General features: G+C 41.5%; 2 pseudogenes and 3 gene segments (V, D, J or C); all 5 read right to left on the bottom strand.

The window, feature by feature from the left end:
• Positions 1-690: 690 nt before the first annotated feature.
• LOC125251574 lies at positions 691-1135 on the bottom strand (annotated as a pseudogene).
• A 533-nt stretch (positions 1136-1668) lies between these two features.
• Positions 1669-2483, bottom strand: LOC125251945 (annotated as a pseudogene).
• Positions 2484-11904: 9421 nt separating this feature from the next.
• Positions 11905-13090, bottom strand: LOC125251944. The segment is given in 3 exon segments: positions 11905-11949; positions 12436-12797; positions 12925-13090. Coding segments are annotated over 3 exon segments (453 nt in total).
• Positions 13091-13540: 450 nt separating this feature from the next.
• Positions 13541-14383, bottom strand: LOC125251634. The segment is given in 2 exon segments: positions 13541-14058; positions 14143-14383. Coding segments are annotated over 2 exon segments (477 nt in total).
• A 2206-nt stretch (positions 14384-16589) lies between these two features.
• LOC125251943 lies at positions 16590-17083 on the bottom strand. The segment is given in 2 exon segments: positions 16590-16903; positions 17044-17083. Coding segments are annotated over 2 exon segments (354 nt in total).
• Positions 17084-17355: the final 272 nt, after the last annotated feature.

Below are 17355 nucleotides of genomic sequence, written 5' to 3'. Positions count from 1 at the left end.
TTCTCAGTTATTCCTTCACTAAATGTATATTTATTTAAACAATTTATTTAGATATCACTTATAGTACATTGTACTACAAATAGTAGCTAAATTTATTTTTTAAATACAGTATATTATTTTAAGTACAGTATATTCAAATGTACTATAAGTGACATCTAAATACATTTTTTAAATACAGAAATAGTATATTAAAAGCACATTTTAGTTCATATTTCATGCTGTCTCAAAATAGCACAGTTTAGTACACTTAATTGTTCTTAAGATGATCTTAAGAAGTACTAAAGAAGAATTTTTAGTATATTAAGTACAAAATTAGTGAATGAAAATAAAGCACTTTTAGTACAGTATAGAAGTGTACTTTTTTTCACCTGGGTTACAAAGTGTTCAGATTACTGTGTTATCTGTTTTGAGAACAGTGAGTTTGGAGAAATGTCTAATTGATTGAGAAAAACTGTGAAACAGTAACTGATGTTGCGCGCCACATGAAAAGGTGGGTAATTATTTCTGAAGAAGGTGTGACTTGATTGTATTTATGACTTTTGTACATGGAAATAGGTGATTTGTGCCATGTTTTAGACAAACACTTTTAACTTATAATAATGTATTTTCAAAAATGCTCAAAATTGTGGCATGTGGCTTATTTGAATCAACAAGATGCTACTTGCATACTGGAGGGGATCTGGATATAATTCAAGATTCAAGAGTCTCGTTTCTCCCAAACTGTAGAAGACCATTGATTCCTCACTCTGAGCAGAAGCAGGTTTTTGTACAGTGTTCTTGTGTTTCCTGTGACTGTGGGCTCCAGAGCACAGTAATACAGAGCAGAGTCTGATACTGCAGCAGAGGAGATGATCTGATACACATGGTTTTCTTTTTCTTTTCTGATTTCAGTAGTGAATCTGGAATCTACATCAGACTCCTCAGGTTTTTTTGCACTGTCTGAGATGAGCACAAGGAATTGAGGAGCTGATCCGGGATACTGACGGTACCAGTGAAGATTAAATGCAGATGAATAACTGCAGGATAATGTGACACTTGAACCCTCAACAGCAAACTCCTCTGTTTTGGTTGGTTTAATTTCATTTCCATGTGTTGCATCTGCAAAAGTAGAACAGATCTTTACTGAACTGATTTAAATTAAATCATTTTAGATGTATCAGCCAGTGGCGATTTCTTTAAGACTGCAAGGGAAGCTCGGCTTCCCTTATAATGTCACAAAATTAATGGTCAAATATGTACTATTGTATTAACATTTTATTGACTAAAAATGCGTTAGAAAACGTTCATCTCAAAGACGAGTTCGTTCAGAATCAGTTACATATAGCAGGTCGGCTGACTCGATTTCCTTCTCATACATTCCAGCAGGGTCACAGTGCATTTCCCTATTGAAGCCCAGCGTCCATTGACTTCAATGGGGCTGCTTTGAACGTTTTTTTCAGCGCTTCGAAACTAGACGGTCATTGGATAAACGCTGCGATTATGTCCCGCCCACGGACGCTCAGCGTCTCTGGGGGTGAATGGGGAGTGGGCTGGCCCGGACTCCGAGCTTCTGCGTGATGATTGGAGGGTCTGTCGAAAGACTGCATCTCCTTTTGACTGACAGCAATTCTGTACTATAAGGAATCACTGAAGCTATTCGCGCTCAGTCCCATCGCGGATTTCTCAAGTTCAGTCGAAATAAAAACTGTTGCAACCTATTTCTTTGATATTTGCTTGGCGAAATTGCTTGATTTTCATCATACATTTCACACAATTATACACCACATTCCTTGTTTCAGAGAGTTTTTGTGTGAGTGTTGAGTGTGTTTGAGTCACAGTGGGCTTCAGAGCACAGTAATACACAGCAGAGTCAGACACACACAGGTTCTTGATTGTCAGAGGAACTGAAGTTTTGCTGAGATTTGCTTGAAATCTCTCCTTGAATTCATCCTCATTGTGTCCAGAGTTAGAGTATCTATTCAACATGTACTTGGGGATCCCATTAACTTTCTGCTGGTACCAGAAGAGAGTCGGGGTTGTGTAAGACGTCTGATATACAGTTGATTGTTACATCATCACCTTCAAAAGCAGACTGAATCTTTGTGTGCTGATCAACTTTGTCTTGAGATTTACATCCTGAAATAGAATTGAAACAATATCAATAAAAAATTCACCCATTGGCCGCAAGGAATAAGCACATAGACACGTAAGGAAAATTCATTTTAATAGGATATTTGAAAAGAATCATTATTTGATAGCGCTACTCACCCCAGATATATAAAAATATGATCACAATGACACTTTTCCAGAGTGCCATTATATACAATTGAAATCCCCAAGGATATATGCAGAGATGTTGTGATCTCCTTCCTCTTTCTGTATCTGTTAAAGCAGCAGTAAATTCAAGTCATTTGGTCTGACTGCTGGGAGGAGCCTGTGCTACAGTAAGAGCCAATGAAGACTGTAGTTTATAATATATAGTGCTGTATCACTTCATTTTGCTTATATGTATAATAATGAATCATAGGATGTATGTATCCATGTATTTGATTAGCTTATATCACTTTCTATTCACTGAAAAACACAGTATCTTATTACACTTTAGAATGCTTGATTCTGATTTATCAATCATGGCATTCAGCAGCAGTCTGATATTTCCTTATATTTGCCATCATCCATAGAAACATTATATATCAGTCCTCTTATCTGAGTAACTCAAACCGGATCTACTTTCATGTCTCTCGTATCACAACTCTTGCTCTCTCGTTCCAAACAAACACAACTTGAATCTCAGACCCTGTTTTCTCCTGGTATTGTAAATCATCTTGCAAATGACCTCAGATGACTTCAGCATTAATATTAATATTATATTGTTATATTGTTGTCTTGTTGCTAGCCCAATTGTTCTGTATGTTGTTGTAGCTACAGGTCAGATTAAAAACTAAATTTTTAAACTTGAACTGTAAAATCCATTTCATATCCACATGCCCTCACAAAAAATAAGCATACTTCAAGTTCATTTTATTAAGTAAACAAAATAGTATATTTAACAGTTAAGTTGAATACCAAGAACTGCAACCGTAATAATTCCTCAAACAGATTAACAGATTATAAGAGTCTAGTAAGTATTCCAGTGCACAAATCACAGATTATGCCACACTGTGGCCAAATTACATCGTTTTGTTAGATTAAAAAAAGTGTTTAAAGCCAAAGTCATAGCAGCTCCTGTTCAATTTTTAAGGTTTTTACCTTTTAAACTTTTGAACTGTACTAAAATATGTAAATATTTATTTATTTAAATATAGAAAAGAGTATATAATGGTATAATGGTCAAGAATAACCAAGAATAGAGGTATTGATTATGTAAACTAAATATAAACTAAAAGTTTTGTCAAAGTAATATCTTTAGTCATAATGATAATGATTGAAATTAAGTAATTAAAGAAGTAAAAATTAAGATGTGTATTTGTGCACTAAAGGAACCACATGGAACGTGATTTCTGAATATATTAATGTTTCTAAAGTTTTTTATAACAGACCTAATTCAGCCTCACACAGGTGTTAACGCATATTTTATTACATTTGGGGCTGGATAGATTGTGGTTTTGATTGTGGTTTTCACTAGATCGGTTCAAAGTGAAAAGAGCTTCAGGTTTTTGTACGACGTGTTTCATGTTTTGTATCACTGGGCTCCAACTCTTAGAGCACAATAATAGAGAGCTGAATCTGACAGACGAACATCAGTAATAGTGAGTTCAGTGGATGTTTCTGATGTAATCGACTGAAAGCGAGGATCAGAAGTGTGTTCACCACCCGCTGACCGTGCATTTTTGTATAATAAATAATCGGGTTCTTTGTTGGGATATTGTCTATACCAGTAAAGCCAAACATTTTGACCATTTGTACTATATGAGCAGCTCATCTTGACAGTTTCTGTTTCTTTAGTGTTTTTTTCTCTCTCTTTATCTGGCCCAATGTTGTCTCCAGTCACCAAACCTGTGAACCATAAAAAGTGATATATATATATATATATATATATATATATAGTAATCTTTTAAATACACATTTGTTTTCACTCCTTAAATAGCGTACCTGTCCCCACAATGAGAATCAGTATGAAGCATGTGTCCATGTTGAATCAGATCAGATCAGTTCTCTGTTGAGGCTCTCAGTGCTTGAGCTGTAAGTCACTGCAGATCAGTCACAAACACACACAGGAACTTCCTCCTCGCTAAACTTCCTGCTGCTGTTCACTTTCATCCATATGCTATATTGTATATCATTTAATTGTGTTTGATAACAATAGGTTACTGTCATAACCCCGGTTCTCTGAAACACTGAGTGGAGAGATCCACCTATGGGAAGGGCATCCGTACCTGACCTCTGCAGAAGCATCCAATTGCACCAAGTCTGGTTAGACAGACAGAAGCGCGTAGCCAATGCCAGGTAAGGCCCCACCCCTTTACCTGAGAACATATAAGGCCCATACGCACAGCTATTCTCCAGTAAGCATATTCGCTTCTCATGTGGCAAACGGGGCAAAGCTGGTGGATCTCTCCACTCGATGTTTCAGAGGACCAAGGTTACGACAGTAACCTATTGTTCTCTTTCATCATCTCATGTTCGAGATCCACCTACAGTATGGGAGAGACATGGACAGCTTCCCGACTGCCTAATACACTCACAGTGAAGTTCTGTAAGCCAGAGAAGGACGGTCAACCCAAGGGGTGGTGCCTGACACGTTCCACAATCAATCACCTTACAACCCTGTCGCACACACATGACTGCTGTGCACAGGCATCACATGAAATATGTATGAAGCACACACATGTAAATAAACCCAGCAATACAAATATAAACACTCAGGCAGGAATTTAAATGCATGCTTGGTGACATGAATGTGCGTGGCCTGCCGGCCCACACACCCCTTGTTCTTTTACAACAATGTGTAAATAGGAAAAGAGAAAAGAGGGTAACAAGGAGGGCTATGAAGACCCCACCCTTAAAACAGAATGTGTTACCGAGATTTTGGTAACATCCAGTCAGTAGTAACACACAAATGTATGCGGAGAGGCCCAGCTGGCAGCAGAGCAGATGTCCTGCAGTCACACACCTCTAAACAAAGCCCAAGAGGCGGCTAAACCCCTCGTGGCATGAGCTCTGATGTTACCTGGGGGCTGTGCTCCCTTAGATTCATATGCCAAAGCAATAGCATTCACAAGCCAATGTGAGAGGCGTTGCTTAGATATGGGACTCCCTTTGTGAGGGGGCGCCCATGAAATAAAGAGCTGATCGTAAAGAGCTCTTCTGGAAAGCACTGGTCCTGATAATATATATGTCTGTAATGCATGTACGGAACACAGAACATTCAGCCTCTGATCCTCTGTGGAGGAAAAAGGTGGAGGGTGAAAAGCGGACAGCTCCAACACCTCCGAAGCACTTAGGCCTAAAACCCAGGTTAGGCTTAAGAAAAACCTCTACTAAGAGAGAATTTAGTGCACGAGGAATGAACAGAGAGTGCATGTAGCTCACTGACACGTTTAGCTGAAGCCAAGGCCAAGAGCAAAGCCATCTTGAAGGACACTAACTTCAGGGAAATACTTCCCAGGGGCTCAAAAGGGTATTGAGACAGAGCCTCAGAAAGCTGAGGCCTTGAAGGAAGCCTGATGGATGGATGCAGAGAAGCTGTCCATTTTGCTAGAAAGAACAGGCTTGGGAGGGCGAGCAGCCCACCTTGAGAAAGATTGAGGTGTCTGGTGATAGAAGGCTCGATGGCGGGGGGGTCACGTCTTTCACCTCGAGACCCGCGAGACCGTGTTTGAAGTCTAACGGGTTCCCCCAACTGTACTTCATATGCTTGGCACAAGCAGGAAGGACAGGGAGAAGCTGTTTTCTCGGGCTGAGAAACGGACCCAGAAGTTTTCCATCATAGATGTCCCTCTCCTGGTCGGTGGCAACTTGTAAAGCTGGCCATTTGATATTGAGGCGAGCAGCCGCTAGCTCACAATATTCAAAGTGGACGGATTGCAAGTATTGCATAACTGAAATAGCACCATCTAAGAATGACTGGCTTTATAATGTTGCTTTGTTTTATGTTTTATCATTTTTGCATTAGATTATGTAATTATTTGTATACTAGGTTTTTTCTCACAATGTTTTCTCTGTATCTCTGTGTTTCTCTCATTGTCACAGGTTTTTGTACAGTGTTCTTGTGTTTCCTGTGACTGTGGGCTGCAGAGCACAGTAATACAGAGCAGAATCTGATACTGCAGCAGAGGAGATGATCAGATTCACATGATTTTGTTCCTTTTTTTCAACTTTAACAGAGAATCTTGGATCTACATCAGACGTCTCAGCTTCTTTTTTACTACTGTAGATGAGTACAAGAAATTCAGGTTTTGATCTTCCATACTGACGGTACCAGTGGAGATAATCTGTTGTTCCAGAGGCAGAAAAACGTCTTGGGTTACGAGTGTAACGCTTGTTCCCTGAGTAAGGGAACGAGACGCTACGTCAGTGACGTGATGGGAATCCTCTGTATTTTTGTGTTCGTGAAGCACTATTGTATCCAACCAATGAGAGAACGTGACGTCAGAGGCGGGCGACGTCGCGGACCGGAACCTATAAAGCATGCCCAGAAACAAAGAACGCTAGCTTCTGTGATATGTCTGAAGTAAGCGCTCCAGGCATGCTGGAGGTACGGCAACGTGACGTAGCGTCTCGTTCCCTTACTCAGGGAACAAGGGTTACACTCGTAACCCAAGACGTTCCCTTTCGTGGGAACTATCGACGCTACGTCAGTGACGTGATGGGAACGCTGTCCCCACTACGCCGTGCCTCCGAGTGCCTGGCTGCTATCTTGTAACACCAAAGCACCCGGAGTACTACTCACATTAAGATTATAAAATCTGATGAAGGTGTGCTGGGATGACCATCCAGCAGCGCCACAAATATCCGCCAAGGAAACTCCTGACATGTGAGCTCTTGAAGCAGCCATACCTCTTGTTGAGTGTGCCCTAACATCCAAGGGGCACGGACGCCCCAGGGCTTTATACGTCAATGAGATGGCCTCAACCACCCATTTACTCATCCTCTGCTTAGACGCTGGGCCCCCTCGACTCGGGGACCCATAACATACAAATAGTTGGTCTGATTTTCTCCACAGGGCAGCTCTGTGAACATAAGCGTCCAATGCCCTCACAGGACACAGCAGATTAAGTTTTTCCTGATCCGGATTAGTGAACGGAGGGGGATAAAAAGCCTCCAAAACGATAGGACCTGGGACCCTAGTGGGGACCTTAGGAATGTAACCAGGCCTTGTATGTAGAAAGGCCTTAACCATGCCTGGTGCAAACTCTAAACATGATGGTGAAACCGAAAGAGCTTGAAGGTCACCTATCCTTTTCAAGGATGAGATGGCCAGTAAAAACACAGTCTTCAATGTGAGCATTTTATCTGACACATCTTCCAAAGGTTCAAAGGGCGCCTCAGCCAACCCTTGTAACACAATGGCTAAGTCCCAGGTCAGAGATTTTGGGCGTACTGAAGGCCTCAGCCTCAGTGCGCCACGAAGGAAGAGAACAACTAAGGGGTCTCGACCTACCGAGACACCACCCATAGGAACATGATAGGCTGAAATAGCAGCCACATACACTTTTAATGTGGAGTGAGTTAAGCCTTCTGAAAGCTTTTCTTGAAGGAATTGAAGCACATAGCTGACAGATGAGTGGACCGGGTCCACCCTATGATGACTACACCATGTAGCGAAAACCTTCCACTTATACATATAAAGCTTCCTTGTAGATGGAGCTCTGGACTGAAGGATGGTCTCCACAACCTCGGTTGGAAGACCAGATTCTATGAGCCTTGCCCCCTCAGAGGCCAGGCCCACAGTTTCCACATTTCTGGACGGGGATGTAAAATCATGCCGCCCGCTTGGGACAGGAGATCCTGTCTGACTGGAAGCTCCAGAGGAGAGCCGTGAAGAAGTGATACTAGGTCCGCAAACCATATTCTTGTTGGCCAGAAAGGAGCCACCAATATCAGGTCTACCCCTTCCTGACGGACTTTGTCCAGAACTCCCGGGAGCAGAGAGACTGGGGGAAAAGCATACAGACGTCGCCTCGGCCACGTCTGTATCATGGCATCCAACCCTAAAGGAGCTGGGTGCCTCAGAGAGTACCACAGAGGGCATTGAGTTGACTCCTCAGTGGCAAAGAGATCGACTTCTGCTCGACCGAATGTTTTCCATATGAGCTCCACTACCTCTGAGTGAAGCTTCCATTCCCCCGGACTCGCGCTCTGCCTCGACAGAGCGTCCGCCCCCATATTCAAATATCCCGGAATATACGCCGCCTTTAGCGAGAGCAATTTCCCTTGGGTCCACAGGAGGATGTGACTGACCAGTTTGCATAGTGGACGAGATCGCAGTCCCCCTTGGTGATTTATGTAGGAGACCACCGTAGTGTTGTCTGTCTGAACCAACACATGGCGGCCCCTCAGGTTGGGGAGGAAGTGCTTCAGAGCCTGAAACACTGCCAGCATCTCCAGCCGATTTATGTGCCAGGAGAGCTGGTGTACCTCCCAGTGACCTTGAGCTGAGCGACCACTCATGATCGCTCCCCAGCCCGTGAGGGACGCATCTGTCGTAAGCATTACGCGACGACATGAAGTTCCCAACACGGGTCCCTGGGACAGGAACCAAGGCTTTTTCCACATGACCAGAGCACGAAGGCACCGCCGCGTGACTTTGATCATGCGAAAAGGATTTCCCCTCGGAGAAAACCCCTTGGTCCTGAGCCACCACTGTAAGGGTCTCATGTGCAGAAGGCCAAAAGTAACAACGTTGGACGCAGCTGCCATCAGACCCAACAGTCTCTGAAACTGTTTTACAGTGAGTGACCGGCCTAACTTCACCCCATTCACGGCCCCGAGAATGGAAGTCACACGAGCGGGAGTCAATTGCTCCCGCATCGTGATGGAATCCCAGATTACCCCAAGATAGTTGGCAACCTGACTCGGAACCAGCACACTTTTCTTGGCGTTGAGCCTCAGCCCAAGCTTCTTCATGTGCGACAACACAACATCTCGATGTTGAGCTGCCAGACGTTCTGTTTGAGCTAAAATCAGCCAATCGTCGATATAGTTCAGCACGCGGATGCCCTGGAGTCTCAGCGGAGCCAAGGCTGCATCCACGCACTTCGTGAACGTGCGGGGTGATAGTGATAGGCCGAAGGGAAGAACCCTGTATTGGTATGCTTCGCCCCCGAAAGCAAACCTGAGGAACTTCCTGTGAGAAGGATGGATGGAAATGTGAAAATATGCGTCCTTCAGATCTATCGCCACAAACCAGTCCTCGGATCTGATCTGTGGAATAATCTGTTTGAGTGTAAGCATCTTGAACTTCAACTTCTTTACAGATCGATTTAGTATACGAAGATCTATGATCGGACGCAACCCCCCATCCTTCTTTGGAACAATGAAGTAGCGGCTGTAAAAGCCCGACATTTTGCTGGGAGAGGGAACCCGTTCTATAGCCCCTTTTTGCAAAAGCGTCGTAACCTCTTGTTCCATTACCAGAGACTGCTCTGGAGCTACCACTGTGTGGATCACTCCACTGAACCTGGGCGGACGAGAACCGAACTGAATTCTGTAGCCCTGTTCTACCATGAGCAGCACCCATTTCGAAATATTTGGAAGACATTTCCATTCTTCCAAAAATTCTACTAAGGGAACCAGCCTCTCGAGACTGGTCTCTGGTGTTTTTTGAGCACTTGGCTCGTTTATCTGACGCGCCGCACCGGCAGATAAGCGAATCACGTGCTGGCCGAACCTCCTCGGAGGATCGACAGGGACTGCTGCGCCCTGTCGCACACTGGGTGGCAGGGTTGGCAGAACAGTCCCTTGAGGGTGCCGATGGGGAACGATAGAAATTAATCGTCGAACCCCTTCGGAGGGGGCTGCCCTCAGAAACCCTGGCCCATGAGCGTCAGGATTTCTTTTGGGAAGCCTTCGGCTGTGCAGCACGCTCCGGTCCCCAAGCTTTCCGCGGGGGAGCACGGGCGGCCACACTAGCCTTTTGCTGGGACCTGTGTCCCGAGGAGCCGACTATCGGCTGAGGCTGCCCCCGCCCAGCAGCCTCAGGGGGATGAGATTTTCGGGGGAGGAACCTCTGAAACGCCGCTTTCTGCTTTTTCGCCTCCTCGAACCTGTCGACGACAGTATTAACTGCATCGCCGAACAGGCCCTCGGAGGAAAGCGGCGCATCCATAAGGATGTGTTTAACCTGCTAAATCTGTGGCCTTCCTCAACTCCTGAATGGTCTCGAAGGTTACCTCCCCACTTTCGTCAATCTCCCCCAGCAGATCAGCTTGGTATGCCTGCAGTATTGACATAGTGTGCAGACATGCCGCAGCCTGACCCGCTGCCGAATAAGCCTTGCCCACCAGATTCGAAGTTTGCTTTAAAGGTCTGGTGGGCAACGTCGGGGATTTCAGGGACGATGCAGACTCAGGCGAGAGATAGCTCGCAAGCGTCTCTTCAACCCGAGGCATCGCCCCATAACCGTGTTGCTTCAGCCCAGTAATATTGCTGTACATTGATGTCTGTGGGCTGAAGACACGGTACTGCACAGGTCTATTCCACGACCTCGACACCTCGGTGTGGAGGTCGGGAAAGAACGGCAGTCCCCGACGCTGGGGTAGTGACCTAGCTGGGAGGAAGCGTTCATCCAACTTGCTTTTGACTTTAGGAACGCTTTCCTCCGTGGGCCAGCTTATATTTAGTTTCTCTACTGCCCGGGTCACTACCTCCATAAGCTCCTCATGGGCTGGAGATGAGGATGACGGTCCCTCATCACCACCCTCGACACCTTCAACATCAACCTCCTCGGAGGAAGATATATTCAGTGCCGGTGCCTCCCTTTGAGGGGAAGAAACCGCAGCGCGTGCTTCCACCACCAAAGGAGAGACACTAGATCTAGCAGGTAAGGGGAGCGATAAGGCAAAGCCCGTCTCTCCCCCCTCTGCTAGATCCATTTGTGAACCCCACGAGTGCAGCCTTCGCTGTGCCTCGGCAGCAGCGGGACCAGACCCGCGGGGAACACTCGCCGCGGCGCCCTCCTCAAAGAGCGCCCGGCGTGAGCGCAGCGTCCTGAGAGTGAGCCGCTCACAGTGCACACAGACAGCCCCCTCAAGAGCTGCCTGTGCGTGCTCAACTCCCAGGCATTTCACACACATCTCGTGTGTATCTCCCTCCACGATGAATCGCGGGCAAGGAGGTGCACACTTAGTGAAACGCTGGCTTTTCTCCGTCATTTTCTTTCTATATGTCTTTTATGTGTCTTATTTCACTTGTTAGAAACTCTTGTCCTCAGACGAAGAGATCACTTTCTGGCGAGATGGTAGACAGACAACAGTAAATAAGACAGACAAGATACAAATAGCGCTTACTGAAGACAACAGAAGCTAGCGTTCTTTGTTTCTGGGCATGCTTTATAGGTTCCGGTCCGCGACGTCGCCCGCCTCTGACGTCACGTTCTCTCATTGGTTGGATACAATAGTGCTTCACGAACACAAAAATACAGAGGATTCCCATCACGTCACTGACGTAGCGTCGATAGTTCCCACGAAAGGGAACTACAGGATAATGTAACACTTGAACCCTCCTCAGCAAAAACATCTGTTTTGTTTGGTTTTATGACATTTCCAAATACAGCAGCTGAAATAGAAAAGATACATTTGTACAGTTTTAGTGAGATGTTTTTAATAAATCAAAATTTTAACAGAAATAATATAATTAACCGAATAACATACCAGATGAGACACAGAGCAGAATGACTGAATGAAGATTCATTGTTCAAGTGGTCACTCTGAGAGGAGTCAGACTGAATCGTTTCATCCACAGTCTCTTTCAGACTCGATTAGATCATGTCAGATCTGTGAACTCTGAGTCCCTCCTCTCTGAGAACATCTGACAATGAATTTCAAGAAGACAAGAAAGATTCAATCACATGAACTGCTATTATGACTATACGATTGTGCCAAAAACAAGTAAGGCTGAATTGATCTGTGATCCTTATTTAAGTATATGAATGGTTACAAAGCTATTTTAATGATTTATTGCATTTCAGGGGGTGTGACCTTCTTCATCACATTTTGAACTTTATTTTGGACTCGGCTCACAACAGCGTACCATCATTTGAAACAAATTATCTGTCCATCAGTGTTAAGAATAATAAATAATATGCTGTACAGTTGTTCATGTTCAAGATCAGTTTTACTGTGCACAGCCTTTTAATAAAGAAAACACTATTGGATGATTAAAATGATACTGAAATTATTCAATTAAAATAAATCATGTAATTAATGTAATAATGACTGCATGATCATAATGTTGTTCATTGTAGTTCATGATGATTTTATTACAGTTTTTAAATGTCAAAAATGCTTTCGTCACAGTCACATTATGTTTATGCTTGTGTTTTTGTATGTGGTTTGACTTCAGTTTTGTCACAGTGGGCTTCAGAGCACAGTAATACACAGCAGAGTCAGACACACGCAGATCCTTGATCTTCAGAGGAACTGAATTTGATGAAAGTTCAGAGTGAAATCTCTCCTGGAACTCAGTGCCATTTTCTCCAGTTCCAAACTTGTCTCTTCTCAGGATGTATTTAGGAAAGTCATTCGCTCTCTGGATGTACCAGAAGAGGTTTGGCCCTGCTGAAGCTGTTGTATATGAACAATCTAATGTCACTGATCTTCCTTCAGCTTCAGTCACATGTTTGTCTGGCTGATCAACTTTCTCTTCTGATCTGCACTCTGTGAAGATTTAAGAATATTTTATGTAGATTTGATTTTTTGACTCATAAAATCAACACATCAACAAACAATCTATACAAATATTCAAAAATGATTTAAATTCTTAAAAATGAGAAGAAATGCATACCAAGACTGAAGAGTGCAAATAGAAATATATTCCTGATCCACCTCATGATCTGTTTTAAATTCACACTGAAGTCAAAATAAATCTGTCAATGAGAGTTTTGCTTTCATAAATATCATAAAGACTCTGAGGAGGAGTTTGTGAAAACCTAAAAGAAACTTCTCTGTTAAGTGTAATATTGAGATATCGCCCTCTTTTGGTTTCTGACAAGTGTTACACAATCGAAATAAAGTCACATGATGTGAAACGTTAGCCATAAAGCAGCTTAAAGAACACTTATAATTACAATCATTCACTCATACAATCATTCAGACAGCAGCTGAAAAATAAAAAGTACACATCTGTGAGATTTAGATTTTTGTTGACAAAACAAAAAAACAAACAAATACCTGCTGAGACACAGAAGAGAAATACTGTACAAGTGTTCACTCTCCGTCAGACATTATTACACCACATGTGTCTAATGAGGGTCTAAATGTAAGTTTTAGTCAATGTAAGATGTCAATCATCACACCAGCCGGCAGTCGTATAACTCTTTACCTTTATTTCTAGATGGGCAAATTAACTCATGAACGCTGTTTACAGATTCTGATGAATAACTAAAAGTCTTCAAGTGGGACACATGCATTTATTTATACCTTCTAGATCTTAATGAGTCAGAGGAAGTTTGTGTGGATTTTATAACAAGTTTCTGACAGAGAGTGAGATCTCAGCACCCACATATCAACAAATGATACTGATCTCCCTCTACTGGCTCCCTACAGCTACTGCATGATGCCAATATATTTATATATGAAGGTTTTTGTGTGAATGTTGAGTGTGTTTGAGTCACAGTGGGGTTCAGAGCACAGTAATACACAGCAGAGTCAGACACACGCAGGTCCTTGATCAACAGAGGAAATGATTTTGAAGATGTGTTGATATGTGCATTAAATCTGTCTTTGAACTCTTTGTCTTCATCTCCAGTTTGACCAACTCTGTTCAGCATATATTTAGGAACTCCGTTTACTTTTTGCTGGTACCAAAAGAGAGTCGGGGAGAGCTGGGTTTGATATGTACAGTTGATTATTACAGCTCCACTTTCAGAAGCAGTCTGAACTCTTGTTTTCTGCTCAACATTGTCCTGCGACTCTATTCCTGTAAAAGCAAATCATAAACAACATCAGCAAAGAAATATCATTAACATTCAGAATAAAAAGAATTACTCACAAATATACTTACCCCAGACATATATGAGAACAATGATAGTTTTTTTAATCCAGTGTGTCATCTTTCCTGATTTTAATGAAGTCTCGTCTAAATCCAGATCTTATTCTCACCCTGATCTAGTCTGTGATACAATGACTGTAAATACTGTACTGAGCAAGAGCACTTGATCTACACTAGTGTCTGCTTGACGAGGTTTCTTTGACTCCTCCCTCTCATTCGGCTCAAAGAGTTTATTTCTATCTTTGTTGTGGTGGATAATGGTTTGGTTAAAAGAAAATTAATTGTATGCCTGCATTTGTAATATTTTCCCACACTAAAATAATAATGATGAAAATGATATAATTATTTAAGAGACTATTTATGCATAAAAGGAATTACATGGAACATAATATCAGTCACATGTTTGTCTGATCAACTGTGTCCTCTGATCTGCACTCTGTGAAGGTTTAAGAATATTTAATGTAAAATCTGATATAAAATGTAAACATTTGATATGAACAGCTGCTGTAATATTGAGTAACTACTGCCCTCTTGTGGTTAACTGCAAGTATTGCACAACTGAAACAGCGCCATCTCATTGTCTAACAAATTTTTAAAAATATGACTCATTTTTAGAAAATTGCTTTGTTTTATGTTTTATCATTTTTGCATTAGATTATGTAATTATTTGTATACTAGTTTCTTTCTCAAGAAATATTCTCTCATCTCTCTCTCGTCTAGCAGGTTTTTGTACAGTGTTCTTGTGTTTCCTGTGACTGTGGGCTTCAGAGCACAGTAATACAGAGCAGAGTCTGATACTGCAGCAGAGGAGATGATCAGATCCATGTGGATTTGTTCCTTTTTTGTTACTTTAACAGAGAATCTTGGATCTACTTTAGATTCTTCAGGATCTGTTGCAGTACTGTAGGTGGAAACAAGAAATTCAGGTTTTGATCTTCCATACTGACGGTACCAGAAGAGAGTTTCTGTAGTTGTAGAGGAATAACTACAGGATAATGTAACACTTGAACCCTCCTCAGCAACTACATTTGTTTCGTCTGGTTTGATGACATTTCCAAATACAGCAACTGAAAAAAAAGAGGTACATTTGTAGCTTTTTAGTGCTTTTTATTTTATTTATTTTATTTTAATATAACAAAAAATAATCAATCAAATAAATATGCATACCGGTTGAGACACAGAGCAGAATAAGTGAATGAAGATTCATTGTTCAAGTGTTCACTCTGAGAAGAGTCAGACTGAATCGTTTCATCCACAGTCTCTTTCAGACTCGATTAGATCATGTCAGATCTGGAGTTCCTCCTCTTCTGATACTTCAAGACAAAAGAGCAGCTTTATGTTGAATGAAGGTTTTTTTGGGTCTGGCTCATTACTGCTACTATTATTTCAAACAAATGTATCTGTTGATCAGTGTTAAAATACAGGTGATTTCTAAGTGGTAATAAATAATTATTGGGCACATAGTGGATTTTGTAATAATAAGTTAAAATAAACTTTGATCATATTTTGGTGACAAAATTATGAAACACATTATTGTTTCCAGCAAAAATCATCTCACAATCTATTGCACTGTTGTTTATGTAGCAATACAATTTTACTTGTGATCAAAATGTATTGATTGCAAGTTCACATGTTCATAAAGTTCATATGACTAACTTTCAATATGACTTATTAACTTTCAAAAATTCATACTGTAAAGAAACAGTGACAACATAATCTGAATCACAGGCAGGCTAAACCATTTTTACAATTTGATGCATCCTTGCTGAATAATTTGTTTTTAAAAAATCTTACTGACCCCAAACGTTTGAACAGTAGAGTACTGTATGTGACCTGCAAATGAAACAAATTCTAAAATTGTCTCTGTTGTATTTGATAGATTGAATGCTACATCTGAAAAAATCTATTCAAATTCAAATTCATGTTTTTCAGATATCGGTTCATTATTTCAAATTTATTCAGGCTTTTCAGAATGTAAATAAAAACTTTTAAAATATGTTCTCTATTACTATATTCTGTTTGAGTTGCTGTTTTTGTCAATATTTCTTCTGAATATCTCTGATGGATCTCACACGGCTCTCTTCATCTTTTGCCATTATTTTCTTTACATTTTAGTAATCTGTTATCTTTAATAGCAAAGTAGGAGATTATTTAAATACAAAGTTTATATTGCACTCCAGTTGAGTATGTATAAGAGAGGTCAAGTATGAATGCAACCCTTGCCATCATCTTATGAAGAATCTAAATATTAAAGTATTATATGTATTCAAATCTTTGCTCTGCATAACATAACCACAGGATAACAATGACTTCAGTTCTGTTTGTTCAGCAGGTGTCGCCACTTTCTGTTATTTAAGTCTCTGTGGTTTTCAAAAGTGGTTTGATTTACATTTGATTACTGACTTTCAAACCAACATTTCTGTGTGTGAGTTTTTGTAAAGCCTCTCAGGCATTTTGTATCACTGGGGTACAATTCTTAGAGCACAATAATAGAGAGCTGAATCTGACAGAGCTGCTTTATCAATAGTGAGTTCAGTGGATGACTGGGATGTAGTCGAATTAAACCGTCGGTCTGGTATGTTCTCCTCACGGTTCCACAATCGAGCACCTTTGAGCAGTAAATACTGAGGTTCTGTGTTTGGATACTGTCTGAACCAGTAAAGCAAGATGTCACTGGCAATTGTACTGTATGAGCAGCTCAGAGTCACAGACTCTCCTTCTTTACTGATTATTGTGTCCTTGTCTTTTGGTCCAATGCTGTTAGGAAATACACCTGAATATAAATTTAGACGACAAAACAGTCAATGTCATAAAGTCAATATTTGTAATTTCATAGTTTGAAGTGTTTACCATTGCTTAAACACAGCTTTAAATTTTGAACCAATGCATATGACTTGTTAAGAGAGTATTCACCTGATGCTGTTATGACAATCAGTAGTAGATGTTTCTCCATGTTCACGCTTTTGATCAGATCTGTTCAGATTTATGTTTTGAGCTTTACTTGCTGAATTACTTGGAAAGGTGGTCTCTTGTTTATTAATAATATGGGTGTGGCTAGTGACATCAGGTCACACACACACACACACACACACACACACACACACACACACACACACACTCACTATACTGTAGCTGATGAAATGTACTACTGTAGGGGAGTTGTGACACTACGAATAAATGTATGGTACATTTTGTGCATTAATTTATTGTACATTAATCAAATAC

Source organism: Megalobrama amblycephala, linkage group LG17, assembly GCF_018812025.1.
Source record: "Megalobrama amblycephala isolate DHTTF-2021 linkage group LG17, ASM1881202v1, whole genome shotgun sequence".
In the NCBI taxonomy this organism is placed as follows: Eukaryota; Metazoa; Chordata; class Actinopteri; order Cypriniformes; family Xenocyprididae; genus Megalobrama; species Megalobrama amblycephala.
Note: the sequence above shows the minus strand (reverse complement) of the source record. Positions and strands in the feature narration are given on the sequence as shown.